This window comes from Acipenser ruthenus, chromosome 23 (assembly GCF_902713425.1).
Source record: "Acipenser ruthenus chromosome 23, fAciRut3.2 maternal haplotype, whole genome shotgun sequence".
In the NCBI taxonomy this organism is placed as follows: Eukaryota; Metazoa; Chordata; class Actinopteri; order Acipenseriformes; family Acipenseridae; genus Acipenser; species Acipenser ruthenus.
The window spans coordinates 1,511,144-1,537,334 of record NC_081211.1 but is presented as its reverse complement, the minus strand read 5'-3'; the positions used below and the strand labels follow the sequence as shown (position 1 = coordinate 1,537,334).

Below are 26,191 nucleotides of genomic sequence, written 5' to 3'. Positions count from 1 at the left end.
GAAGGATGCTGGCGAGAAACGGGAGTGACGACTGGAAATCGGAAGGGTTATAGAACAACACCGTCTTGACATATGTGCTAGAGGTGCACTGCTGTTTAATAAGACACCACTGGGCAAGTGGTTGCTTTTTAAATGTATTGCCGTGCATGACATTTCATCATCGTTTATTTTTTGTTTTACAGAACACATTGCAAATGTTTTAACGTTTTCCATGGAAACTTTGTACATTATATACTCTTCCCCTCTTGCAATGAAAACACGTCTCACATCGGTCAATTAGGATGCAAGTTCAAATTTGAAATTACAGGACGCTTTGTAGAAAGGACGAGTTAATCATCAATGAATGCAACAAAACACTGTACTGTAAAAGAACATTTTCATGAGATGCAGCAATCTGGAACTAAGGAGTTTTTTCAACATCAGCAGTTTAAGAGGTGCCCTGACTTATACCGATATCTAAACTGTTTCTAAGCCTTGCTGCTTTGTGAAGCCAATCAGCCCTGTAAAAACAGGCTAGTAGTGATACAAGAATAGAAAAAGTTGCACTTTCCTACACCAAGCTAGAAACTGCATCTGCTCTGACCACCTGGTCCGGAATTCACAGGAACACTTCCTTCTGCAAACTCCCTGTTTCACATTCGTGCAGAAAGACACAAACCAGAAAAGCTGTGACATGTGCTCTGTAATCCTCTGAAGCTAGACCATTTATTTAAAGTATTGAGGCAATACCCTGGTGGTTTCTCTCAATCCCTCATGACCTGCTTGCCACTGGAGTTGTGCTTTCCTGTAAAAGGTTGCCATTCCTGCAAGACCCAGGAGACACCTTGGTGAATGCAGCCACCGCATTGAGGGACGAGCTGGTTGTGCAGATTTCTGCAGATTTGCACGAACTCAAGCTGCTCTCGTGGAGGTCTATCACAGCAAGCCATGTGACCACATGAATTTGAATATATTGCAGACAGAGAGAGACTTTCTTATTTTGCTTACATCTTGTATTTCTTAGACAGTCTAAGACTGGATGTTTTCTCATGAACCTGGAATATTTTCCATTGTAAAGGATTGGTTTTATCTGTTGTGTACACGCATCCCAGTCTCTCCAAGCACAGGTGGCTATAGTGCTATAGGATTAAAATAATCTACAGATTACACCCATGATCTTAATTGCCCTCCCTCACCCCTCCACTGCAGCATGTTTAGTGGGGCACTCAGCAAACTGACAAAGCCACTGTATACACAGTACATACTTAAAAGACACACCAATTAAGCCTGGGGGTGGAAATACAGCAGTACTAGCTAGAGTGTCCTTTTCTTCTTCATTATAAATCAGGATTGCAGAGGCTAAAACAAATCTGAAGAGATTTTTTTACAAAACCTGTCTAATCCAGAGCAATTAAAAGATTTTCTTCAGACAAGGCCAGTCAATTAAGCCCGCTGCTCCCCTTAACCTTTCTCTTTGTATTGCTTGTTGTAGGTTAAGGAGAGGTTACTCAATCATAAGTAGGTAGTAAACTTTTAAAATAAAACAGGCTTGCCAAGTATTTCAAACGGGTTTTAACACAGTGCCTTAAGGTTCGTTCTGTTCGATTCCGTTCACAATAGGTTTGGAAATTAAAACTGCATTCTGCTGTATTGTACTATATAGGCTCTCCTGTTAAATCAGGGGTGCACCCAGGGCAAACTGATGCTTCTCTATACTCTCAGTATAGGCTGTCTCTTGCAGAACTGGTTTGTAGGTGACAGTTGCCAGCAGCTCAGGGTAAGTGTAGGTCTCTGTCCCTTTTAAATAAGTCTTGCAAGACACCTCAGGAAAACCAAAAATTCTATGTATTAACAGGGAGGCGTTTTCCCAGAAACTCAACAATTGCACGGTTTATCTTATCTGTACATGCCCATTTAGTGCAGACCGTTAACTCAATTCCACTGTGAAACTGAAACTGATTGAAGACTTCTCAACAGTGTAGTCTTCTCCACACTCACTTCTACTGTTAGGCTGATGCAAAACTATTTTCCTTTTTCAGATTTGTTTCCAATGCGGAATACAAACCTAACCTCCTTCTGCAGCGTTCACTCAGATGTCTGTATTTAATTCAATACTGAGAAATTCTTCTCGGTTCTTCAATACTAAAAGATATTCGATAAAGGAAAGTGACTCAACACAGGGATTTTACAGCCTTTTTCAGTTCTGCAAACTGGCTGTGGAAAGTTAACAGTCTGGGCTTCAGGCAATTCACATTGCTCAATGCGTGGATCCCTGAAGCAATGTTGTTATGTAGGTGGGTTGTACAGAGATTAAAATGTTATGCGTAATATTCAAATAATCTTAACGGAAATGTAGTACAGGTATTCCCCTATTCAAAAGCTAAAGAGAAAAAGAAAGAAAAAAGACTGTAACAAACAACAAAAAAACCATACATAGTTTATTCAAAATAAAATCTTACTCCGATCTTTTCAGAATTGAATAAGAAGTTAGTAATTATCAATTAGGTTTTCCTTCAGTAAACTGATTCAGACAGGCGAACAGGTAAGGAATGCAATGCTATGACTCCTCACAGAGAGACATTTTCTTTTAGCGTACAAGCAGGTACGTCTTGAGGAGAAGAAAGAAGGCAGCACTTTATACTGTGTGTGCATGTATGAATACATACCAAATAAAAAGTAGGGTCAGATAAGAAAATGCAGTATTCACAGTATTCGTGGCTATGCAGTGAATTTGGTATGTGAAGCAGAAAGGCACCATGAGAGGAAAATAACAGGAGTGACAGGAGGGTTTGGGGCTGTAACTAAGTCAATTCCTGAAGGATGTCGTCAGACAGGACTGCGAACTCTGGTATTTACATTCAAGGCAAAACAGTTATGTGGAATAAACCCTCAGTCTGATCAAAAACAAGCAGGAACATGATTCAAAGCTACTTGTGTACACCCTGAATTAGCCAGCATTTCAGATTTAGCAGTACTGCAGGGCACACAGAAAGACTTGAAATATCTCAAAAGCACTGTGGGTGGGTGTCAGCGTTTTGTTCCACTGATCTTTTAATTGTCTGCGTAGGCTCCCCTCTTTGGTGCAGTTGGGGGTCCCAGGTTGGAACCGTTAAGATCAACAAACACCCCTGCATCAGACTGGGGTTGACAGAACCCTCACATCCGTTCCAGTTTGCCCTTTTGAGAAGCACTCAATCTCCAGCTGTTCCTGAGCAGACGGAAGTTCACCATGCTAATAAAAGCAGGACATGTGGCTGAATGGCACCTTTCGGAGTGGTCAGTTTGCAAGGCCGCACTGCAGAACACCACCTGGGGTGTACATTCAAGTTAAAACAAAAAAAAAACAACAAAAAAAAACTTGATGGTCACATGTCTGTGTCCCCAAAAATGTGGTCACCACCAAGCCTGAAAAGAAATTAAAATAAAACTCATGACCAGGTATTTTACCATGAAGAACCTTTCAAAAGCTAGCTGCTATTTCCGTCATTTAAATCTTGTTTTGAAACGCAATGCTTACATGTAAAAAATAAATAAAATAAATAAATCATTTCTTGCCATATCTTTAAGATGTATTTAATTACAAACATACATTATATAATCTGTATACTGTAAACACAAGCATGCATATAACTAGTACACTTATCCTCATCATATTGCCTGTGATGTGTAATTGAGCAAACAGAGCTAGCATTGAGAGCGGAGTAGACAGGAAGGGGGGTTTGGGGTCAGGAAGGGACAATCCTATTAGGACCTCCAGTTTCAGTGCCCTCAGGTAGACAAGCATGAGCCTATTCAACATTTTGAAACATGTTTGGTTTAGTATTTACCCTGATTTGATCAGTTGTGTCTGCATCGCAAAACCAGCAACACAATTAAGGGTAAGGATTGTAAGGAAATGTGACTTTATGAAAAATAAACCACAGTATGTGAGGGGCAGGTGTTGAGGCTCAAAAGCAAATTGGAATTGGCACACAAGTCTCCAGGACTGGATTAGAACAGGTTAGAAGCATAATCCATATAAATACGGGCATCCACTACACGGGGAGCAAACTGTGAATACAAATCCATACAGACCTTTTTCCCTGTCCACAGACTGGCTGTTGTGTTTCGGACGGCATCTCGCTGCTAGATGGCAGTAGAAGCTGCGTTCTCTCTTTCTTAGGGGCAGTCGGTGACTCCAGTGGCTGGCAAACTGGACTGGGGGCCCAGCCTCCAGCTTTACTCTGGGGTGCCCCTGTCGACTCCTGCTTCCTTTTCTTCTTCACATGGTGTAGGTGGTTCTTGGACTTTAAATGTGCTAAGGAATATTAAATATAGAAGTAAACCAATATAACTGTAATAAAAAAAAAAATAACTGGAGCATTTAGTATTCTGCACAAAGCACTAGATTTCCAAAGCCAATTGCACAAATCGTCATTTATTGTGCATGGGCTTATAAGAAGCAGTTTTATTTTCTGCAGAAAAACTCTTTCCCAAAGTGTAATACTTGAATCACAAAGAATGTAATCTTTCAAGGTGCTGCTGCAGTAGGAGGACAGTTCAACTATATAGCACTCTTAGAAAATGTTTGGTAACTGAAATAATAAAGCAGGGAGCAACCCACTCTGATATAAACAGAGCCGGCGACGTCCTGGAATAAGATACTGTTGTAAGTTACTGGTAGAAGCTTGCAGTAGAATCTATCTCGTCTCTGAGACTGTCTATGAGTGTGTCTCTTGTGTGAATCAGTGAAAATGGAATGACAAAGCTTTTGCTCCACTGCAAATTTTGCACAATGTTTAAGAAATGAACAACTTAGGTGCATGCACGAGCATTGCCATTAACACTATCTGTTGTTTGTTCCTAGCTTTACCAGCCTAGTGCAGAACATTCCCTGAGCGGTGTTTAATTAACCCTCACCTGTCCACTCCATGTCTCCGATGATAACCTTGTCACAGAGGTCACATGTGTGACGACTGCGTTTGTTCCGATTCCCCTCGCTCGTCATCCTCAAGGGCTGTGCTGTCGGAGGCTCCCCCTAGAACAGCAAGGGGATACAACTCGGCTGCTAGCTTTTTGAAATCACAACTCCTGCTAATACAATAGATTTATTTTAAATAAAATAAGAACGTAACAAAATGTATGAATGAGAGGAAGCCATTCGCCCTATCATCCGGTTCCAAGTAGATGACTGATCTGAAAGCTTTGTCAGGTCGGGTCTTTAAGGATCCTAATGATTCAGCTTTAACAACATGGCTAGGTAACCCATTCCATTCCACACCACACCCTCGGTCCTGAGTCTCTGCACCTAATTTCCAACTGTGGTCCTCTAGTCCTGGTTTCCGTGTTGCGCTTTAAGTACAGGTTTCGGGTTAACCTTGTCAACTCTTTTAAAGACTTTAATACAACGGCGGAAGATCTTCTCAATTGAAATCTATTCCTTCTCTGCTCTTATGTCTTTCTGATTAGGTTTGTGCCAAGATCAGGATTTTATAGATTTTAGGTCTTTGAGTTGTATAATTAGTAGCGGATACCTTGATGAGGCTGAGAAGGATCTGCATGGCAGGGTTCAGAACAGTCTCGTCCCAGTGAGAGACATCGCTGACATCCAGTCTGTACACAGGAGGCACGTTGAGACCTGGCCCTGCAACACAGATAAAACCTCAATGCTACACCATGCTGCACTCAGTTCAAACCTCAACGCTACACCATGCTGCACTCAGTTCAAACCTCAACGCTACACCATGCTGTACTCAGTTCAAACCTCAACGCTACACCATACTGTACTCAGTTCAAACCTCAATGCTACACCATGCTGCACTCAGTTCAAACCTCAACGCTACACCATGCTGCACTCAGTTCAAACCTCAACGCTACACCATGCTGTACTCAGTTCAAACCTCAATGCTACACCATACTGTACTCAGTTCAAACCTCAACGCTACACCATGCTGTACTCAGTTCAAACCTCAATGCTACACCATGCTGTACTCAGTTCAAACCTCAACGCTACACCATGCTGCACTCAATTCAAACCTCAATGCTACACCATGCTGCACTCAGTTCAAACCTCAATATACCTTCAGAAGAAGCTTACAGCAGACAGATCTGACTTCTTTCAAATAAAATCCATTAAAAATTTAAACTACAACTTCCTGTGAATGTATCTAATCACCTCCTCTGCTGTAGGCCATAGAGACTGACCAACAGCACAGGAAGCAGCAGTCAATAGTAATATCAAAATACAATACAATAGATATATTATATATTATATAAATGATTTGGTTATATATATATATATATATTATATATATATATATATATATATGGCAAATAACCAAAAGATCTCCAACACAAAAATATTAGGCAAGGCATTGTTAAGTCTTTATTATTAACCTTTTTGTATTTTATTTATTATTCTTTGTATTAAAAGGGATTTCCTTTCTGGAGCAAACTATTTTATCTTTTTAAAAACAGGCGGACCTAGTTTGCATGTTTTTTATTCGCCTCTGGTTTTGTGTGTAGCATTAACTGCTTGAGCACTGCAAAGGGTTAAAAGCTGAAGATAAAAAAGCCCAGTAGCTGCACACAGAGTGCCCCTGCGGTATTGTGAAGCTGCTGACTCACGTGCGCTCGATAATGTCTCCATTCTGACACTGTCAGCAGTGCTAACCAGGGCCAGCTGCTCCCAGGAGAGCTGCTCGCTTATTGATTCATTCACAGATACCATGCAGACAGGCACTCTCAGACACAGCCACAGAAACGGATTCAGGAACACACACAACTTAAGAGAAATGATAACGCCATGCGCATGCCACAAGCTTATAGAATGACACATTTACAGATGCAATCTCATGACAAATGCCCATGCACAGTTTCATCAAAATCAGACAAGTGGCTTCCAAGATACATTTCAGGCAATCGGATGCCAGGAATGTGAAAGAGTGGGCAGCAATTAGATTAATCCTCTACCGACTCCAGATGGTTCAATGTACCCACAACCTAGTCTAGAGGCATCTCTGCCAAGTCTTTTGAACTGTGATTTCAGTTAACAGAAAAACAAATGAAAGGACCTGACCATACGCACATCGGCACATTCTTTTGTTTGTTTCCTTCATCAAAGAAAATGTTAAGGGGTTTCTTTAGAAAGAAAGAAAAAGAAAGGCTTCAAAACAGAAACTTAGCCCCAGTGCTGACAGATGCGCTGTGAAATCTTAGTAAATGCTTGTAAATGATCTACCTGTGAAATCTTAGTAAATCCTTGTAAATGATCTATATGCCATTGTTGAACTGAAAGAATTAGCTACCTGCTTGCCGCTGGCTCTTCTAGTTTTAACATTCGCTCCATTGAGGCGGGGAAAGAGAGCGCGAGACGGCATTCCTTCCACTGTATTTACTGTACACACTATACACGATCAAAGGTCGTTAGAAACAAAATGATAATACAAAACACAAGTACCACGGGAGGAACGAGTTTTTATCACCTGTAGTTTTATAACCTAATCAGTGAAATCTGCCCCCCTCTCACTCACTCACACCTGCCGGGCACCTGCTGCCATTTGCGAGATAGAAGGGGAGTCACAGAGCTCTCAGTGTTTCTGTGAGCGTGTTTGTATGCATACAAGATGTGTGTGTGCGGGAGGCAGACACCTGGCTAGCAGTAATGTTGTGCACCTGTCAGGGAGTGCCCGCCCGCCCGCTCGCCTGCTTCTCTTTAGTCCTTACTTTCTTTCACAAAACAAAAAACAAACTGACTCCAAACTGTCACTGCTGGCTGCCTTCCAGAGCTGTTTCAGAACAGCTTTGGTTTCCTTCCCTTGCCCTCTGTCTCATTCTTCCGTACCACAAAACCCTCACGTAACTCGGCATAATTGCAAGTCTCTGCTTTATTACTTTGTGCAGACTTAGGTGAGCTGTGACTGGGAGCACCGTGCCCAGGTTTGTAAACCAACTGAACAAATAATAACACAATCGCAGTATTGTTGGAAAACAAGAACTGTATAGGAACAGCAACACTAAGTAAAACAAGCTTGGTATTCTGCAACACTTGTAACATGTGTACTTGCTGTACAATTCCGGGACAGCTTCAGCCTGTACATTCAATACATGCAATTCAGTCCAGGGCTATTGAAGACGCTCAATAGAATATACCAGGGTCTTAAAGCATTAACATTCAACATGTGAAGCTCGGTACTTGGATCCTTTGAGCCATATAATTCACTAAGTGGGAGGCTCAGTAGTGGGATACATAACAGGAGCAGTGAAATGTAATCGGAAGAGGTTTGGGAGGTTTAAGATCTTCACTTGTAAGAAACAAAAGGGAACTTTATTATGCTTTGGACAGCAAATATATAATGGTTCGAAATAGGTAACGCAAACAGAAAAAAACAAAATCAACAATTGAGGACAGACATGATTAACGAGGAGGGGTGAATCGATTCGTTTTGCAATGCAGAACCTATCACATGTTCTGTTTAACCCTACTAGAAAATCAATTTTTTTTTAAAACATGGCTTATACTGCAGCAGGATTTGCCCTGGGGATCTCAGAACCAGACACATTTGATTCTCAGGGATTGCTGGTATTGTCAATCAGATCAGACATGAAAGCCTGCAGCGCAGTCCACCATCATTGTGACTGTGAGTGGAGGTTAAGCAGCACCATGCAAGATCAGTATCTGAAAGGAGAACGTGTGATGCTGCTCAGTGAAGGAGCATTCCCTCTCCCACCTCCGGACCAGGAGAACCACTGGATTCCTTCTCCATCGGAATCACTTCCTTGGGAACTTGATTTAGACTTTGTGGACATCAAAATCCAATGGCACAAGAGAGAGATTGTTATGTGAATGAATGTATTTGTAGCTTGGTGTAAGAAAACCCAAGTGTCTATTGCTGTTAATTTAAATTTGTATTGTGCATACCAAGTTTCATCTCAACTGGCAGGATACTGCTGAAATGGCAATATCAGGACATATTGAATGGACGCCTCCACTATATCCCAGTCACCCACGAAGGCAGTTTAGAAATGTGAGATGAAAGACAACGGGACTGGAAGGCATGAAGGGAAATTGAGGAAGAGCAGCTCAGAACAGACAATAGGAAGATCTATTTCACCCCGGGGAATAATAAAGAAAAGGATTGAGTAAATAACAGAGGTCATTCAAGATGCAAATCAGACACTACCCTGAAAACTGTCATTTTAAATGCTAGCGAATTAAGGTGATTATAGTATTAACCTGAACCTGAAGATGATTTTGTAGTTAGGAATGTGGCTCCCCATACTTTTTTATTAAGTACCATTGTTTTAAAGTACTGGATATTACAAGAATAAGGAAACAATGGGATCAGATTAGGGCCCCCTCCCCCTCCCCAACCCTCGAGGAAAAGAAATTAGCACAATTTTCACAGCCAACCCACTTCCTGAATGGCAAGTACTGTTTTCACACTGTTACATTAAAAGGCAAACACTTGTTAGTCAACAGTTCACAGTATAGTATTGGTTGAGTTAAGGAACCATTATACAAAGCTTGCAACAATTTACAACAGTGAAAAGAAAAAAGGAACACATCAAAGTGTACATAGTAAAAAGGCTAGGGCAAAGTTTGCACTGTTTATTTTCTGAATGGAAAACTTTTTCAAAGTGCGCAGGTACGACGCGCGGCATTTCTTACTAAAATGTACCATGACCCTAATCAGAGGCTGAAATGGCAGTTTGTTTGGATTCAGGCTGTGAATCCTACATGCATGTTATACAGACATCGTCACCTCAAACCATAAAAGCTTACTGTTGAGAAACCGGTTTCGGATCCATTTGTTCTGCTTCCTGGCGTAGCGCTTGGTTGCCTGTTTCAGTGCTTCCACACCTGTTGATCAAGAAGAGCGGTCTATCAAGTCATTTTCTTCTTATATTTATTTTTTTAACCCCCTTTCTGCTAAATTTCTTAGCAAAATAAAGAAGTCACACATTTTTTCAGTTAATTTTTTTGGAAGGTGTTGTGAATCCCCCACACCTTCCTAAAGGGAGAAGTGTTGACTGAAATGCATGACGTGCTTGTGTGCTCACCAGTCTTCCAATTACAAGGCTGGTTAAAAGACATGGCAATCTGACCCATTCCATGCTTAAGCAGCTCCATAACTAGCCACACCATGTGTAGGCAACAAAGTAAGGTGTGCTTAAGCATGCTTGAAACAAAAACTAGAAAGGCTCAAACTGCCATGCAATAGGCACCTTATTTCGATCACTGCATTGGGCTGTGGGATGCATAACAATTCAAACTCCACCTCCAATCGTAAAGGGCTGCAGTGAGCATGCAGCAAATGGGACTAGCAATACAGCAAGCACTTTATTTTTATTGGGAACGGTAGCACTGATTTTATTTTATTTTTTTATTACTTTTCCATTACACTTTTATTAAGCTACTGTCATTGTAGTTTCTTTTAAAGGTGGATTGCTTTATTGCTCACTAGAGGGGAAGGCAGCTATCCATATTGCTATGTGGCTTCTATATAGCGCTGTGTTAGCAATCTTGTTTTTAACAACAGTCCAGGTTTTTGTACTAAAACATCAACATTAAAACAGCAACCTGCAATTGTAACAGCACTGAATACGGCAGACCATACAACAGCCCTTGGTATGTCCATAAATTACATTTTCCCAAATTTTTTCAGAATACATTTTTTAGTTTTTGTTAGTTATCGATTAAGGTTATCTTTATGTAGTTAGTGTGGATTAAACACACTAAAAGCAGTGTTGCTGGAGGCAAGTATTGCTACAGAAACTCAAAACATAAGCATCCATCCACCCACAGGACAATGAGCCATATTTCCCATTGTGCTGTAAGGAGAAGGCATGACTAATTTGATTTAGCAGAATAAAAAGTAAAGTAATACATGAATTTTCACATTGAGCGTTTCTTAAAACTGGGAATGCAACCTAAAAAGAGACATGTTGAACCTGGTAAGACCAAAGTGCTGTCTACCTTCTCCATACAATTAATCGTTCCATTATTACGCGATAAAGAACTGCAAATAAAGCCTCGCTGCCGGAGACACACTCATTAATCTCACCTTCCCTACCAGCAGAGCTAGCAGCTCAAGTGTAAGATAGCAGAAATAATGCAGACAGGACTCTATTACAAAAAGGGGTTATTTACAGCTGTGGCTTTCTACAGTATCTCAGGAGATTATATCATTGCTCTAAGGGTTTGATTTCATCAACCTATCAAGCTGCTATGCAATGGGATTGCTACCCTGCTGGGATAAGTCACAGCTGGGTTTATTTTTTTTTAGCATTTTACAGAACCAGGGAATCCACCTGGATTGCATCAACCATTGACATACATTGTGATTCACCTGTAAAACACTCAGTCTTGCAGTGGCTTATCCCAGAAGGGTATAGCTTGGGCAACTCAATCCCTAAGTCAAACGACTCAAGGTAATGAGATCCCCTGTGAGACCTGCCTCCACTTACAGTCAGCAGTATTTGACCACTTTCCCAGTTGCACAGCAGCCTCTCGTTGCCCCTACCTTTCCTCAGCAGCTTCTCTCGGCTGTCCTCGAGGGCGCTGCAGTCCACTGTCAGGTACTCGTGGAACTCCTTAAATCCAATGGACTGGAAGATGCCGTGCTGGTAATCCTGGCTGCGTGTCACACGAAACACAGGACAGGAACATTGTCAAGGCAATTGGAATTTCTTTGCAATTAAGGCATTTAACTCAGAAAGAGCACTTCTAACTACTAATACAGGAAAGATAACTCCACTCAAAAATTTATATCAGCAAAAAAAAAAATAATAATAATAATATACAAATTAATATAAAATTGTATATTAATATAAAAGCCCTTTTGTATTTTATTTTCAGTATAAGACACAGCTGTTATTTAATAAATATACCATACAGTAGTCATTCTGTTAATTTACATTGAAATTAAATCAAAGTTAAATAACTGAAGTTAAAGGCAGCAAACTTCTCTCTCACAAACACACTTTTGTCATTTTGTCATGTTTTTAAAATAAAACATCAGTTGCCACATGTACTGTAAGCAGGCTTGCATTACTGAAGGAGCTGATGAGTTTCTGTTCAGGTCTGTGTCAGGATCACTGATACCCGTGTCAGAAAAATCCAAGTTTGGCAGTCCTGCAGGGGATGGATTGATGGGCTCAGGGCTGCACCTAAGCTACATTTAACCCCCCCCTCCCCTCCTCCTCCTCCTCCTACTCCCCACACACCAGCACAAGCCAGACAGGACAGCATCCTGACAGCTCGCAGACGGGATTCAAATTCAGTTAGGGACGGTCGATCTACTCTGCAGTTCAGGGAAAAAAAAATGCTGTGGCTGCAAGACCAAAAGGTCTCAGGGGGAGATGAGGAAAGAGACACTGCAGCACTGCCTGTCTGTCTCACTGTGTTCATGCTTTACTGCCGCATCAGGGCAGAGTACATTGATAGAGAGAGAGAGGGGGGGGGGGGGGGATAGAGTGTCTGACCTTGAGTGTATAGCAGGACGCGCTTTCAACTCGGTGATACAGTCGGGTTGAAAATAAAAAGTGCTGTGTCAGAACTTGGCTGGCGACATGTGCTGCCAAGCACAGGGAGAACAGATGAATCATGTCGTCTGGGGCTCTGGGGCGGCACTGCTAGGATGAAAGGCCACTTGTGCACCAATTCCACGTCTCTTATTTATTTTATCTATCTACAGTATGCCACATAGGAATGCCTTTGTGAAAACACCATCCACTGTAAAGCAATGAAACCTGGCAAGGTAGAGGCACCAAACAATAGGTGACAAGATTCTATGACCCGCAGTTACAGTTTTGTTTTACTTTTGCACACTGAATAAGTCTAAACACCTTGAAAAGTACGTCCCAGAGTATCAGTCCAGCAGGCAGTCAAATAGTATAGTTGCATAGCTCACACAGTCACATATGAGAACGACTGCAATTCACAGCATTTAAAGACAAGCCTGTTTAAATGTGTTAGGTGTAAAAAATAACAGCTGTCAGGTTTCAATACTGTGATTAGAGTTTGGGGAACTGTTTTCACTGCCCCTCACACGGCACTGTTAGTTATTTTGTTTGTTTACTTCCTTTTTTTGTTGTAAAGATCTACTGGATGAACTGTGTTCACTTTATAGAGATTACAAAGAGCAGTGCAAAAGGGAAACCTTTTCATTTAAACAAAAATAATTCTTCAAAAGATGCACTTAATAAAAAGCTATTTATTATATTTGGAAAAACATAATCTATAAGCCAGGAAGTGAATCAATCCTTTAATAATAAAAGGCAGCCTTTGTATTTTATATGGTAAACAAAAGAGGGTATGGCAAACAAGTATTTGTTGCCTAATTGTCATAACTATGGCCCCAGGTGTTTCTATTTTCCCAGTAATAGTCTGTACAGATCTTGTTAGAACATGCCTCAGTTTTCATCCGTGATTCAGGTTAGGCTTCAGAATGAATTAATTTTTCAATTAAAATAACAGTTTCCATTTTTCAGAAACAAACCGAAAAAAAAAAAGTGCTGTGCTTACCTATAACCCATTCAGAGCAGTGTAGGACAGCATGTCTCTTTTAAGAAGTTAATCAAGGATTAATAGAGTGAACAGCATTTTATTTTTTTTTAGTAAAAAATGTGTGTTTTAAAGTTTTCATCCATTACACATGTAGTACGAAAGCACAGTGGTGCACGTTGGTGTGCAGTAGTTCAGAGTCCATGCCATGTCTTTTAAACAGTACCTGTCGTTCTGTATTTTCTGCTCGTTGAATCTGTTGTGAAACTCTCTCAGCTCTTCAATGAGCCCAGCAGATAGCATCTCGTCCACTCGCTTGTCCAGCCTCTCATCTAGAGCTAAATAAATAAATAAATAACTGTGAAGATATCAGGTTTTTACATTTTGGAATAACTACTGTATTTTAATGTCAAAAGAGAAAAATTACAAACCATACACAAATGTGCCCATGTCCAAATACCTTTGAGGAGGATTGTTTTAATGAGCAGGAAAAACGAACGCAATTGAATCCGCATTACCTTCCAGATCTGCGTGCAGCCAGAAGATACAGGAGTTGTGAAAGCGCAGGGGGCCCCCCAGCCCGCCCCCTCCAGCCTGCTTCCTCTGCTCCTTCAGTAGTTTACTGTGGGGGATTCCTGTGTCCTGGAAAACCTGCAGACTCCTGTGCACAAACACACAGCTCCACTTTTAAAGTTCTGGCCTCTCATTTGCATAACATTGTCACAAATCCCTTATTGATCTTTTTGTTTTCCCAGACTTTATTATCAGCCATGTGTCCTCCCCCATGCCACCCCCCCCTCCCCATAGTAAAAGCTATTTCCTGTAACAAAGGAAGAGACTGGGCAGAGATCACGTTAAACTGTTACACAGAGTGATAAAGAAACAATCAGAGTTGCGCGAGGAAAATTAGTCAGAGTGAAAATAAAAAGCCAGCTAAATAAAATATATCTACAACAAAACAAAGGGACAGGAGAAGTGAGGATAACAGGCAGGCAGATTAAGGAAAGACACCGGCAGAACTGAGCACACTGCTTCAGACACAAACTCCAAAGAGAGACAGGTTTAACACATGGGGGAGGGGGATAATTTGCAAGAACACTGCTAACAGAGATAATGTTACATCTGAGCAGACTGCAGTGCAAACAGACTGGTGTAGTGTTAGGACTGAGCAAACTGTTAATCGTTAAAAGTGAACAAACTGTTAAAGTTGGCCCCGTGACTGCTAACAGACTGTTAACAGGGAACATTGTTGGATTGAGCAAATTGCTCATAATCAGAGAAAACGCTTACTAGAATAGGTAAGTGTTCAAAACTACACTGTACAGAGGACTGAGCAAACTGCTAAAAGAGGCAGATGTATTTTGCTGTGCGTTTTGTTTCATAGGGTTTATGGGGCAGGGTTACCTGGCCATCTTGCGCTTATCGTGGGGGTGCAGCATGGCCGCCATCTCGGGGTCTACCTCGGTGAGGCGCCGGTGCAGCTCCTGGCCATCCAGTTTCTCCAGTTCAGCCTTCCTACTGGGAGAGTCACCTCGTCTGCCCTCTCCACCACCTTCTCCATCCCCCTCCCCATCTGAGCCACCCTCCTGCTGTGGGGCACAAGGACAGAGTCAGGAGAGCTCAAATTAAAACTGCCCTCCAAACCAACAGGTTTAATGGGACACCCACAGAGCTGGGGCTGAACCAACCACCCCGACTGCAACATTGAGAAAATATTAGCGAAAGAAAGAAAGACACAGGTTGTTGCAAAGGTTCACTCACTTCGGAGAACCAAAGAAGATAATCAATCTTCTACACAATGGTATCTGGAAATAACCAAAATACACTGTGTCTACACAACCAACATACCATGGGGAAGGTTAATTATTTACAATGATGGGACCCGATATCACATTATCAGTGTTCCATGAATGATGTAGGATCTCATGGGTGTTAGCTTGGGCAATAATATTGTGCACATCTACCTACTGGCTTTGGTTATGCAATTCCCCCCCCCCCCCACTTTCTTCTATTTGCGCGTCTGTGCACATTCTTCAGCATGCTAATTACTGCTTTTAAGTTGCCGTACTTTACTCCTCATAACACAGGTCTATTGTTTGCAGCCATCAGCAGCACTCACCTGTGATTAACGCTTACAGTGGGCTCTAATCCCCGACTGTGTGCAATTTATATTCCGGCCACACCTCTTAGCTTTGCTTTCCACTTTCATCTTCTTCCGCTAATACCCTAGGAAACTCCCATCCGTTCACAAATAATCCTACCCCCTTTTCACAGATCTCTCTCATACTTGATCAAGGACTGCTAGCTGAAACATCTGCTTTTGAAAAGCTGAGCGTTTTTTTAATAAGGCGCTCCGAATAGCCAACACTTCTTTAAGGACGATGAATAGAACTCTGTAGTCATCGATTTTAAAATGAGGAAAAAAACGCAATAACACGGTTAGCATTCTTGAAATGTTGTAGATGGTTAGAATATTATCCATGCAGTCCAGGTTTAATCTAATAGTGGTTCACATCCTGCCAGCCCCAGTGTGATCTTGAAGACAGGATGTTGCACAGCAGCCCAGTTACCCCGCTGCAGCACTGCAGCACTCTAACCTTGGTGTCTATGAGCACTTTCCACAGCAGAGATTCAATGTAGTAGTTGGTGCCCCCTACAATGATCGGCATCTTCTCCCTCTTATAGATATCTTCAATTTACAGCGTTAAGGAAACCCCTTTCCAGTTAATTTCACTTTATTTGACAAGGACAAGAATACAGCGTAATTCTTGTCCCTGGGTTCTTGTCCTAGTATAAGAAACTGGAACAGCTTGTAAAGACTATTTTTAGCTCCGTCTCTATAATACTGTAGTCAGGAACCAGAGCTAAGAAGCTGTCCTATCTGCCTTGTTATGAGAATGCTAGAGGTGAAATGGCATTATGGGGCAAATGAGGCCGTAAAATCAGAAGCACAATGTATTCTGAGTCACACTTGTTCCAAGGACCTTTGGTCCAATTCTCACCCTCACCCAAAGCTTGAATGCCTAGTATTCTGTTACCTCCAAGCTTTCTGTTCTATTAATATATCTGTTTCCAACACCCTCATCTATTCTATTACACATTTGCTGCCCAAGAATCTACTGGGATGTTTCTGTCTGCGAAATGTCCCTAAGGCAGAAGTCTACGCTCTGATAGAGTTAAATCCCTGATATAAAAAAAAAGCCAGCATCCGTACCAACCTAAACTGCAAACTATTCCGATCTCAAGCTAAAACAATGTTGCATCTTGTTAGGAAAGTACGAAGATTTCAGCCGGTACATTATCTAAGACAATGTCTGTTTTCTTTTACATAATATAACCCCATATAAAATAAAGGCGTAATGGACTCCCAAAAATCGCTCACTTTTCTAGCAACAGTTTTTGAGTTACACCCCCAAATTGATGACTTATCATGCTCTTACTCTGATCACTGAAAGATAAAAATGACGCATGCCGCAGAGCTATCGGTAACCAAAAATACTTCAACTGCCCACCAAAGCACTATCAGGTGTGGTGAGCGTGGTTGCTAATGCAGCAGGTTGCACATACAGGGCGGTCACTTCTAGGTATAGCCCCAGCTTAAAGGATATTAGAGAGAGTGCCTTGTTCCTGAAGTCCACGATGGTGTAGGTAGTGACCAGGGGGTCTACGAAGCTGATCATGTGGTGCTTGCAGAGTGCCTGCTCCTCCAAGGTGACTTTGTTGGTGATGATATCCAAACCTTTGTACACCTGCGGGACACAAGCAAACTCAACATAAGTATCAGAAACACCCCTGGCTTGCATGCCCAGTTTCAACCAATTCAAACCTCACAATTCAAAGGGTCCCTGCAAGAGAATTCAAAATTCTGATTTACTATCACTGCAAGGAAAGAGGGGGATTGGAACATAGTCTGAATGTGTGTTTCTGTCATCAAGGGTCTAAATCTGAAGAAATTAAACATATTAAGTAATATGCACCTATATATTTTACTTTTGCACCAGGTCTTGTGAGAGATGAGATGAGTGTGCTTGAAAAGCTGAATGTCTGCAGTCCTCTTGTGCGTGCCAGGGAAAAAAATAAAATAAAAAATCTACCTAAATTATTTAGGAACCATTTCAAGGGGCTGGGTGTTATTCACATCCACACAGAAAACAGATTTTAAAGGTGGTTGCACACTACAGTATCTTTTGTATATTTTCTTTCCATTTAGTTGGTGTTACTCTATCTATTCTTTTTTTTTTTTTTTTTTTTTTTTTTTTAATAATAATTTAGTCGTTGCCAATTAGTTTTTATTATTTTCTCCCCAATTTGAAATTGCCCAATTATTTTTTAGGCTCAGCTCACCGCTACCACCCCTGCGCTGACTCGGGAGGGGCGAAGATGAACACACGCTGTCCTCCGAAGCATGTGCCGTCAGCCGCCCACTTCTTTACACACTGCGAACTCACCGTGCAGCCGCCTCAGAGCTACAGCGTCGGAGGACAACGCAGCTCTGGGCAGCTTACAGGCAAGCCCGCAGGCGCCCGGTCAGACTACAGGGGTCGCTGCTGCGCGGAGAGCCGAGGACACCCTGGCCAACCTAACCCTCCCTCCCCCCGGGCGACGCTCGGCCAATTGTGCGCCGCCCCCTGGGAGCTCCCGTCCACGGTCGGCTATGGAATAGCCTGGACTCGAACCGGCGACGTCCAGGCTATAGAGCGCATCCTGCACTCTAGCGAGTGCTTTTACTGGATGCGCCACTCGGGAGCCCCTTACTCTATCTATTCTACACAACCAACTAACTAACAAACAAGCAAACAACTCTCTCACAAACCAACTTCAATTCTAAAAGGCTTTACAGCTGTTCTGACAAAGCAATTACAGTACACCCAAAAAATAGCTCATAGCTTTTTCATTTCTACTACAAATCAAATCAAATCAATAACTAAAACCGGTTTGGCATATGAAGGCTGTTAAAGGTATAGTTTTCAGCAAAATGTTTTCTGCAGCTCAGACAAATAGTTTTTTTTGGTGTTTTTTTTTGCAACAGTGAAAGCATTGGTCTCTAGAATGAGGAAATTAAGGGATGCCGTTTTGAAAGTACGTGTGAGATCATCTTCCTGTCTGGAAAGCAATCCGCAAACAGAGTACAGAAAAGTGAAAACAGGAGAAAATGAAATACTGGGAAAAAAGAAAATTACCCCCCAGAAAAACCATCAAGCCATCATAATGTATTTTTGGGGCGTTCTGTAAAATCAAATCAGAACAGTAACAGAGCATGACACTTGCTTGTTTCTATTCTGTGCAGTACAAAAACACAACAGCATTCAGCTTCAAATTCACCCCTGTTACATGCTTTTCAAACTGGTTACACTGCTCTCCAATGTGTGCCCTGTTGATAAAGACTTATAAAAGCTTTTTTTGTGGGTAAGGGGGGGGAGAAGAAGAAAAAGGCGTCTCTTAATCCACTGCAGCTGGTACGTTTTCTGCTGGTCGCCTTGCCAGGGTGCCAGCTCCTAATGGAATCTCGTATTAATGAGGACAGCTTGTCCCGGCCGTGCTGCCTGCCTGCCCATACCAGGCACATGATGCATTCCGCCTAGGGAAATATTCACACTTTAGATTGGAGAGGCTGAGCCGTGTGAGAGGCTGTTCTGCAGAAGACAGCACTGCTCCCGTTACTGGCAGAGATGCACAGATTTCAGCTTCGTTACACTCAATCAAAAAATCAGAGGGATTTACTGGAAGAAGCAAGTCTTTCCACACACTGTGTGAAGCTGAAGTTCAGTTTCAGAGCAAAGGGTTTATTGATACAGGGGTCTGGTTCAGCTGCCCGATTGTAAATGTAAAGAGCTCAATGGTTAGTGGCCTGTCAGTGGTCACAACAACAGCTGTATAGTATTGTGCACAGTGCTATCTGGACACCCTGCTGTTCATTCCAGGAATACCATTGTAGGAAAGTTTAAGTTCAAGTACACAAGCCCAATGCTGTTCCTTAAGACTCAAGCATGAAATTGCTTACTTATTTCTTTTTTGAGGACGAACGAAATGTATGCACTTCAGTATTATTGGCTTCTAACCAATGAAAAAGGGGGTAAAAATAGTAATCCCTCTGGGGTCCCCTCTCCAACACATCAAAAAGTTTTCCTCTACTTTTCTGTACAAAGCCAATACATCACAGCCCCCTCTTCTCTCTTTGCAGAGCAGAACTAAACCCCATTTACTCTTACCAAGAAACTGTGATCTCGCCTGCTGTACTGCTGCTAGCACTGGTCAGGCAACACCCCAGACGGCACGCCAAACAAAGGGGCTCTGTGCTCACTGGAGCGCCTGCCTGCCTGCCTGCTATAAACCTCAGGCTACACGAGACGCAGCTGCCGACAGAAACTGAGAGCCAGTGTGTCCTCAGCGTGACCCAGTTCCTATTCAGCACCCTGACCCAGTGAACAGCACCATTATTATTAGCAGGCAGGCAGGCAGGCAGCTCCCCTCCTCCCCCCCCACTTCTTCCCTAATTACACCCTCTCCTCTGGGAATCTCCGACAACCAGAGAACTCACTGTAATGCACAGCTAATAAATCTTTTACGAAGTGTGAGCTGTTGCATGGACCTTTTCTTTCTGTCCGTCTCTCTTAATGTTTGGGATCTTTCAGCTCCTCCACCCCCACCCCTCCTCCCTTATTTCCAAAGTATTCTTTCCTCACTCTGGTATTGTAGTGTTGTGTTTGGGGTTTAGGTATCCCCCCCATCATCAATTAACATTTTCCTTTTTTTATACATATGGTACCATAAGTTAAGAAATAGATACTGGCAGCTATCTTAAATGTGGGGCAGTATAACTTGCTCTACAAGTAGTTGTAATCTCTTACTTGCCGTTTCCAGAAATGTGAAGAACTCAAACCTTTCATCAAAACACATATAGTCAGGCCAAGAATGTCATCGTGTATTCATCAATGAAACGCCTTTACGGAATGAGACATTACAAAGTGAGCTATGTTTTTAAATATTACAGTAGTCCTCCAGAAAATACTAGCTCGGGGTAGGGTCATGCTGCAGAATTTGTTTTGAACTAAAATAAAAAACCTACAGTTTCTAAAAGCGTGCAGGTTTACAAGACTCTTTAAGCTTTTAGTGACTTACACTTTGCTAAAGGCTGGGTGTGATCAAACAGTGAGTCACCAGCGATACCAGATGGTGATACACAATCAAATTTCTTTTTTTTTTTTGTTTAATTGAATAAACCCCCCCAAGTGCGTAAAAGGCATACAGGCTGCGTCTGTTTAATAGGGTCGCCCTTTACAGTACTGCTGTACTGTACATTTTGCAGAAATTGCTGGCATCTACACTGAACAGCTGCCCAACAATCGCACGCACTGTTAGGCTCTGCAGTGAACTTGGTGGCAGGAATGTAGTGAAAGCAGCCACTCAGTCTATTGGGAGATAGAAACAAGACTCTCATTGCTTAGCATGTTTCAGCCGTTCTGGTTTTAACGCAAAGTTAACTAAGCCAGTGCCTTTGCAATGCAATATTCATGCACTCTACAATTAGCAAACACCCTCCCACTTCTTTTAAATCTGGAGGGGCAGGCAGCTGTCACAGTATTATACAGGTTGCTTATTGTCATTTTCACATGCTTGAGCTGATGCACGCATGCACAGGCTTGCAGAAGTGCACGATACACAATGCGAACTGGTTCATTTGGGAAAATACTAAACTATTTTAAAATCTTGAAAATGAACAGCGTTAACTCATAAACTTGAGCGACAAAATATAAGTGCTGTCTGGACCTGACGGAAGTGCAGAACGTATGTTCATCTTCTATGCGGAGGACAAAATAGAGGCATTAAAAAAACTGCCTTCCTTAAACCATCGCTGTCTGTTTAATTCTCCTGCCAGTGAAGACATGAAAGAGTACACTAGCTCTATTATCTTTGCTCCCTGACCCACTAAATTGCCTGGACACGAGCAAAAAAAGGGACCCCACGACAAACATATTTCAACCATTTTTTCTCTTCTGCTTTACTCTTTTCCAAAGCATAGCTCCCATCATGTATCTGCTTCGTTTCTGCTTCACATACTGCTGCTGAAAAGCCATTTACTGGTGTGTGCGATCTAGCTGATATAATACCCTGCATTGCCGTTCTTTAACACTCCCACGTCTAACCCTAGGTGTCTGCTAAGCACCCCAGACAAGTCACACTGCATCAATTGACATGTCACTCCCTGTTATTAATTCATTTTAGCAGGTGACGGGAATGTACTATCACTGCACATTGCTACAGTGTGTTCTTAAACACTGCGGATAAAACATGATGCAAAAAAATGTTACACATACATAAACATACTTTGTCCTCCAAAACAAAGAGCAGTAGTGTGTTTCAGAACTGAATGACAAATTACCTTTCACGCTCACTGTCATGTTTACTTGCAGGATACTTTTTAAATTTTACTATATTAGGCTCAACTGAAGATCATTAACAAGTAATTCATAATTGAAAATACCATATGGTGGTAATAAGGTCAACAACTTTTCAGCACTCCACCAGATTAACCTTGAACTAAATTTGTCCGAAGACCCCAATATCTGCCCTGTTGAAAGTCCTTTGAGACATTCCCTCACTCCCTCGCTTTCCCACAGTGACTCCCAACAATGGTCAGCAAGGGCAGCTTTGATCCGGAGCCCAAAGAGCTGGGAACAGCGAGGGGTGAGGGCTGGGAAGGACCTCACGTGAGAGACACTGCAGCCTGGCCTCCGTTCACATGAAGTAACACAGAGACACACCACACCACAAAACAGCACACAACATGCATTGAGGTTTTATGTTTCCAATGACCCTAACAATTCCTACAGCCCCACACTGCCGCCACAAGGAAGCAAGTGTCTCACTTGACAATGACAGTGTTGATACAAAAGAGATACAAAAAAAATTTGGGGTACAAACATTTCCATTCCAAATATATACTTGGAAAAATCTGAATGCACATATATTGTTTTTCATAGTCCTCCTCCTCCTCCACCTCTGAAATATAACCCCACTCATCCTTCACAACAGATTTCCCAGAATTTGTTACTTCAAGTAGGAAGATCCCACAAATTCTTCAGCACTTCCATTGTGTGGCCTTCAATGGCTATTTAAATCCCCTTTGCCCCCATGGAGATGGGAATAGTGCCTGAGACGTGGGGTGGGGGGACCTCCCACATGAGACCAGCGATCAGCCTCCTTTCACACTCTCTCTACTGGACTGGGACAGTGGGAGAGACAGGGGTGAGCTCAGACAATAGGGCTGCATGCCTCTTTGGGGGCTACTACTAGCACAATGAAACAGCTATGAAAAGAGGAGGGTTTCCTTTTTTTGTGATGTATTAACGTGCTCATGAAACTGGAGCCCTCTGTTTATCCACAGGAGCAGATCCACAGCAATGTGAGCTTCCCCTCACTATGTCTGCCTCGCTGCAACCCGGCCCTTGAAGGAACACCCTTTTTCTCAAGGGGTGAAAGGTTGGAGTTCAGTCTCCATCCATCACAAAGCTTTGATCTGCAAAAGAGCCATTCAATACGAGAAGCGGGTGATACTATGTGAAAGATAAACCAAGGTCTTTTAGAAATCTTTAGTAAGCTTACCCCTTAGAAATTCCAATGCAAGTAATAATACATACATGCTTCTCATTTTTATTTTCTTCCAGAAACTCTCCAGTTAAAGTACATTCAAAGCAACCTTCAATTGTCTGAAACATCCAGACAATCCAATCAAAACTATGGTCGCCAAAGGAGTTTGGATTAACGGACTGGGTAACATGCATACATACATACATTAAGTACATAAATACATATATACATACATATATGGTCTGTCTGCACTTGGTAAACCCTTTAGCTTATCTTTGTCTAACTGAAGTCTCTCAAACCTTCCCTTCTCCCTAAGCCCTACTAAATGGAGGGAGAACTTCCCTGTGAATCAGATTCTGTCGCTCTGTGGGTCCTGTATAAAATATCCTTTAATAATTGAAGGTACTTGTGAAGCAAGAACAGCAGGGGTTCAAGTAACCGCAGGGAGAGACCAGCTTTACCATCACGACCCCCAAACTAACAGTGGCAAGGGATCGTGGATATGACATGCAAGCAGAAAAAAAAATAAAGCATCCACATTCAAATAGACGCAATAAATCACGTCTGTAACAAAGTTGCTTTTAAAAAAAAAAAAAAAATGGAGCAAACTATTGCTTAACAAAAATGAAGGCTTTGGGTCATTTCGGATCGCTGTGCTTCTCAGGTCAGCAGGTGGTCCCCCTCCAGTCTGACCCCCCTACCCCCACACCCCACAGAGCACAGCCTGTAACTCAGCCACTCGGCATGACACTGCCACTCTGATCATCAGCATACCTGGAGCAATGGAAAGCCTTTCTGTCAATGAGCGAAGAATGTGATCTGGCAGCAGATTAGAGGAGATGTCAATTAGAGATGGGGAATATGTAAAAAGAAAGATAAGTCTTTTGAGATAAGAGGCTGCTTTTTATTTATTTATTTATATATACCTAATATACATCTGAAAGTAAGAAATGAAAAAAAACGTTAAAAGGCAAGCTTGTTTTTTTTTTCTTCACCTTGTTATAGTCTATAGGATTGTGTTTGCTATCTTTTTAATCTATGTTGAGCAAAATGCAAAGTACTGCTGACAGTTACAGGAAACCCCTCCTTAACCTCTACACAACAGGGTCAATTTCTGTGTTCAGTTTTCAGATACAAATCCCTGAACAGAAATAAGAAAAGTTTGTGGGCTTGCCAGTAAACAAAACAGTGCAAATGGAAAGCCCCTGAAAATATACCCCTACTGTATGTGGGGCAGACCCACCCCTCACGTCACAGCTGGAAGTCTCACTAACTATACCATACCTGCTTTACCATACCTCTATGGGCTTTGCAATGCTTTACAGATTTTCACTTTGCTTTACTACACTTTGGTATGTTTTTACTATAGTAAACTTTCATAAGAGGCATCTCACACTATCTTATCGACAGTAAGCCTGCTGTTGTGCGCTAAGCATAACAGTATAGTATGGGATCGTGATTAGAGATAGCGCTAATGTACTTCATACACTATGCAGCATACTGTACTGTAGCAGTTAGCTTTATTTAAATCAAAACGGACATTTAATAGGAAAGTTTTTTTTATATTTTTTAAAGAAGACTATATACAGGTACTTTCCCTTGATGTCAATCTGCTTATTCACAAGTACTAGGAGTGTTACGACTTGGGTGTCACAGACCAGAGAAACGTTTACTAAACTAAAGCGGCTGCCTGCCTCTTGCGGTACCTCCTCTCCTCCAGTGCGGCGTCTCTTCCGGTTACCTCTCCTAAGCGAGCGCCAGGCGTATCGGGCCTTTCACGTGTTTTCTTTGATTGCTCGTTGTTACACTCCACTAACCTGCATGGAATCAGCGCTGATAATCTCTCCTCGCAGCCGGCGACCGATTTCGATAGCCAACTTGGACTTCCCGGTGCCTGTGGCTCCCAGTATCACGACTAGAGGCGGCAGGACGCTTTGCTTCAGCGTGTGATGCACAGCCGCCGCCGCAGCCATCGTTGAACATGCAAGGAGACAACGAGGGAGGACGGAGAGAGCCATGGGAACAGTTACCATAGAAACGTGGACATGATGTTGCGTTCTCATCATGATGGCAATAAATTAGTGTATTTGACGTCTACCCCGAATCTCTTTGCTATTCACTAATTTACAATGCCTGTTTACATTTCCTATGGTTAATTTATGACAAACGCAACTGTAAATTAGCAATACATACAATATAAATAGACATCAAGTTTGATCAATTATCCAGTTTTGTGTAGGGCTACCTATTATTATTATTATTATTATTATTATTATTATTTATTTATTAGCAGACGCCCTTATCCAGGGCGACTTACAATCGTAAGCAAAAACATTTCAAGCGTTACAATACAAGTAATACAATAAGAGCAAGAAATACAATAACTTTTGTTCAAGTAAAGTACAAGTTTGACAAACCACAATTCAATAATACAGCAGGTAATAGTGATAGTTACATCAGGATATGATTAAATAGTGATAGTTACATCAGGATGTGAGTAAATACAAGGTAATACAGGTTAAAAACTTGGCAGATTACAGTATTCTGAAGTACAGGATTAAATGCAGTAAAATAGGGGCCGATAAGAGCAAAATAAAGCACATTTACATGAAGGGTGATAGTGTCCCAGGATACAAACAGAGGAGTTCTACAGGTGCTCTTTGAAGAGGTGAGTCTTAAGGAGGCGCCGGAATGTGGTCAGGGACTGGGCAGTCCTGACATCTGTAGGAAGGTCATTCCACCACTGCGGAGCAAGGGTGGAGAAGGAGCGGGCTTTGGAGGCAGGGGAGCGTAGCGGAGGTAGAGCTAGTCTTCTAGTGCAGGCGGAGCGGAGAGGTCGAGTGGGGGTGTAGGGAGAGATGAGGGTCTGGAGGTAGCTGGGTGCAGACTGGTCAAGGCATCTGTACCTACAAATCCGTTTTCCTTTTTTCAAATATATATATATATATATATATATATATATATATATATATATATATGTCTGTGTAAACATTTGATTACAGTATGCAAGTATAAGAGTATCTGCGTTTTTTTTTTGTTTTGTTTTGTTTTAAATCAATAACAAAAAACACCCCATTCGTTTTGTCACACTCTTTGACTAGCTTGTAACTCTGCAAAGCTACCAGGCTTTCGAAACAT

At 41.9% G+C, this 26,191-nt stretch overlaps 1 protein-coding gene across 4 annotated transcripts; it reads right to left on the bottom strand.

The window, feature by feature from the left end:
* Positions 1–2,400: 2,400 nt before the first annotated feature.
* On the bottom strand, positions 2,401–25,135 carry LOC117412863 (tRNA dimethylallyltransferase-like). 4 transcript variants are annotated; one of them, XM_058997357.1, is made up of 12 exons: positions 24,871–25,135; positions 17,075–17,214; positions 16,063–16,162; positions 14,870–15,051; positions 13,984–14,126; positions 13,692–13,803; positions 11,484–11,596; positions 9,743–9,820; positions 5,493–5,602; positions 4,879–4,996; positions 4,054–4,276; positions 2,401–3,384 (listed from the first exon to the last, which is right to left on the bottom strand). In XM_058997357.1, the coding sequence occupies exons 1-12, from the start codon at positions 25,117–25,119 to the stop codon at positions 3,345–3,347; spliced, it is 1,608 nt and encodes a 535-aa protein (XP_058853340.1). In that variant the 5' UTR covers positions 25,120–25,135; the 3' UTR covers positions 2,401–3,344. The 4 variants fall into 4 exon arrangements, with proteins under 4 accessions (XP_058853340.1, XP_058853339.1, XP_058853342.1 ...); XM_058997356.1 differs by having other exon boundaries at positions 14,870–15,054; positions 24,871–25,134; XM_058997359.1 differs by lacking the exon at positions 24,871–25,135 and adding an exon at positions 24,760–24,799 and having other exon boundaries at positions 14,870–15,054.
* Positions 25,136–26,191: the final 1,056 nt, after the last annotated feature.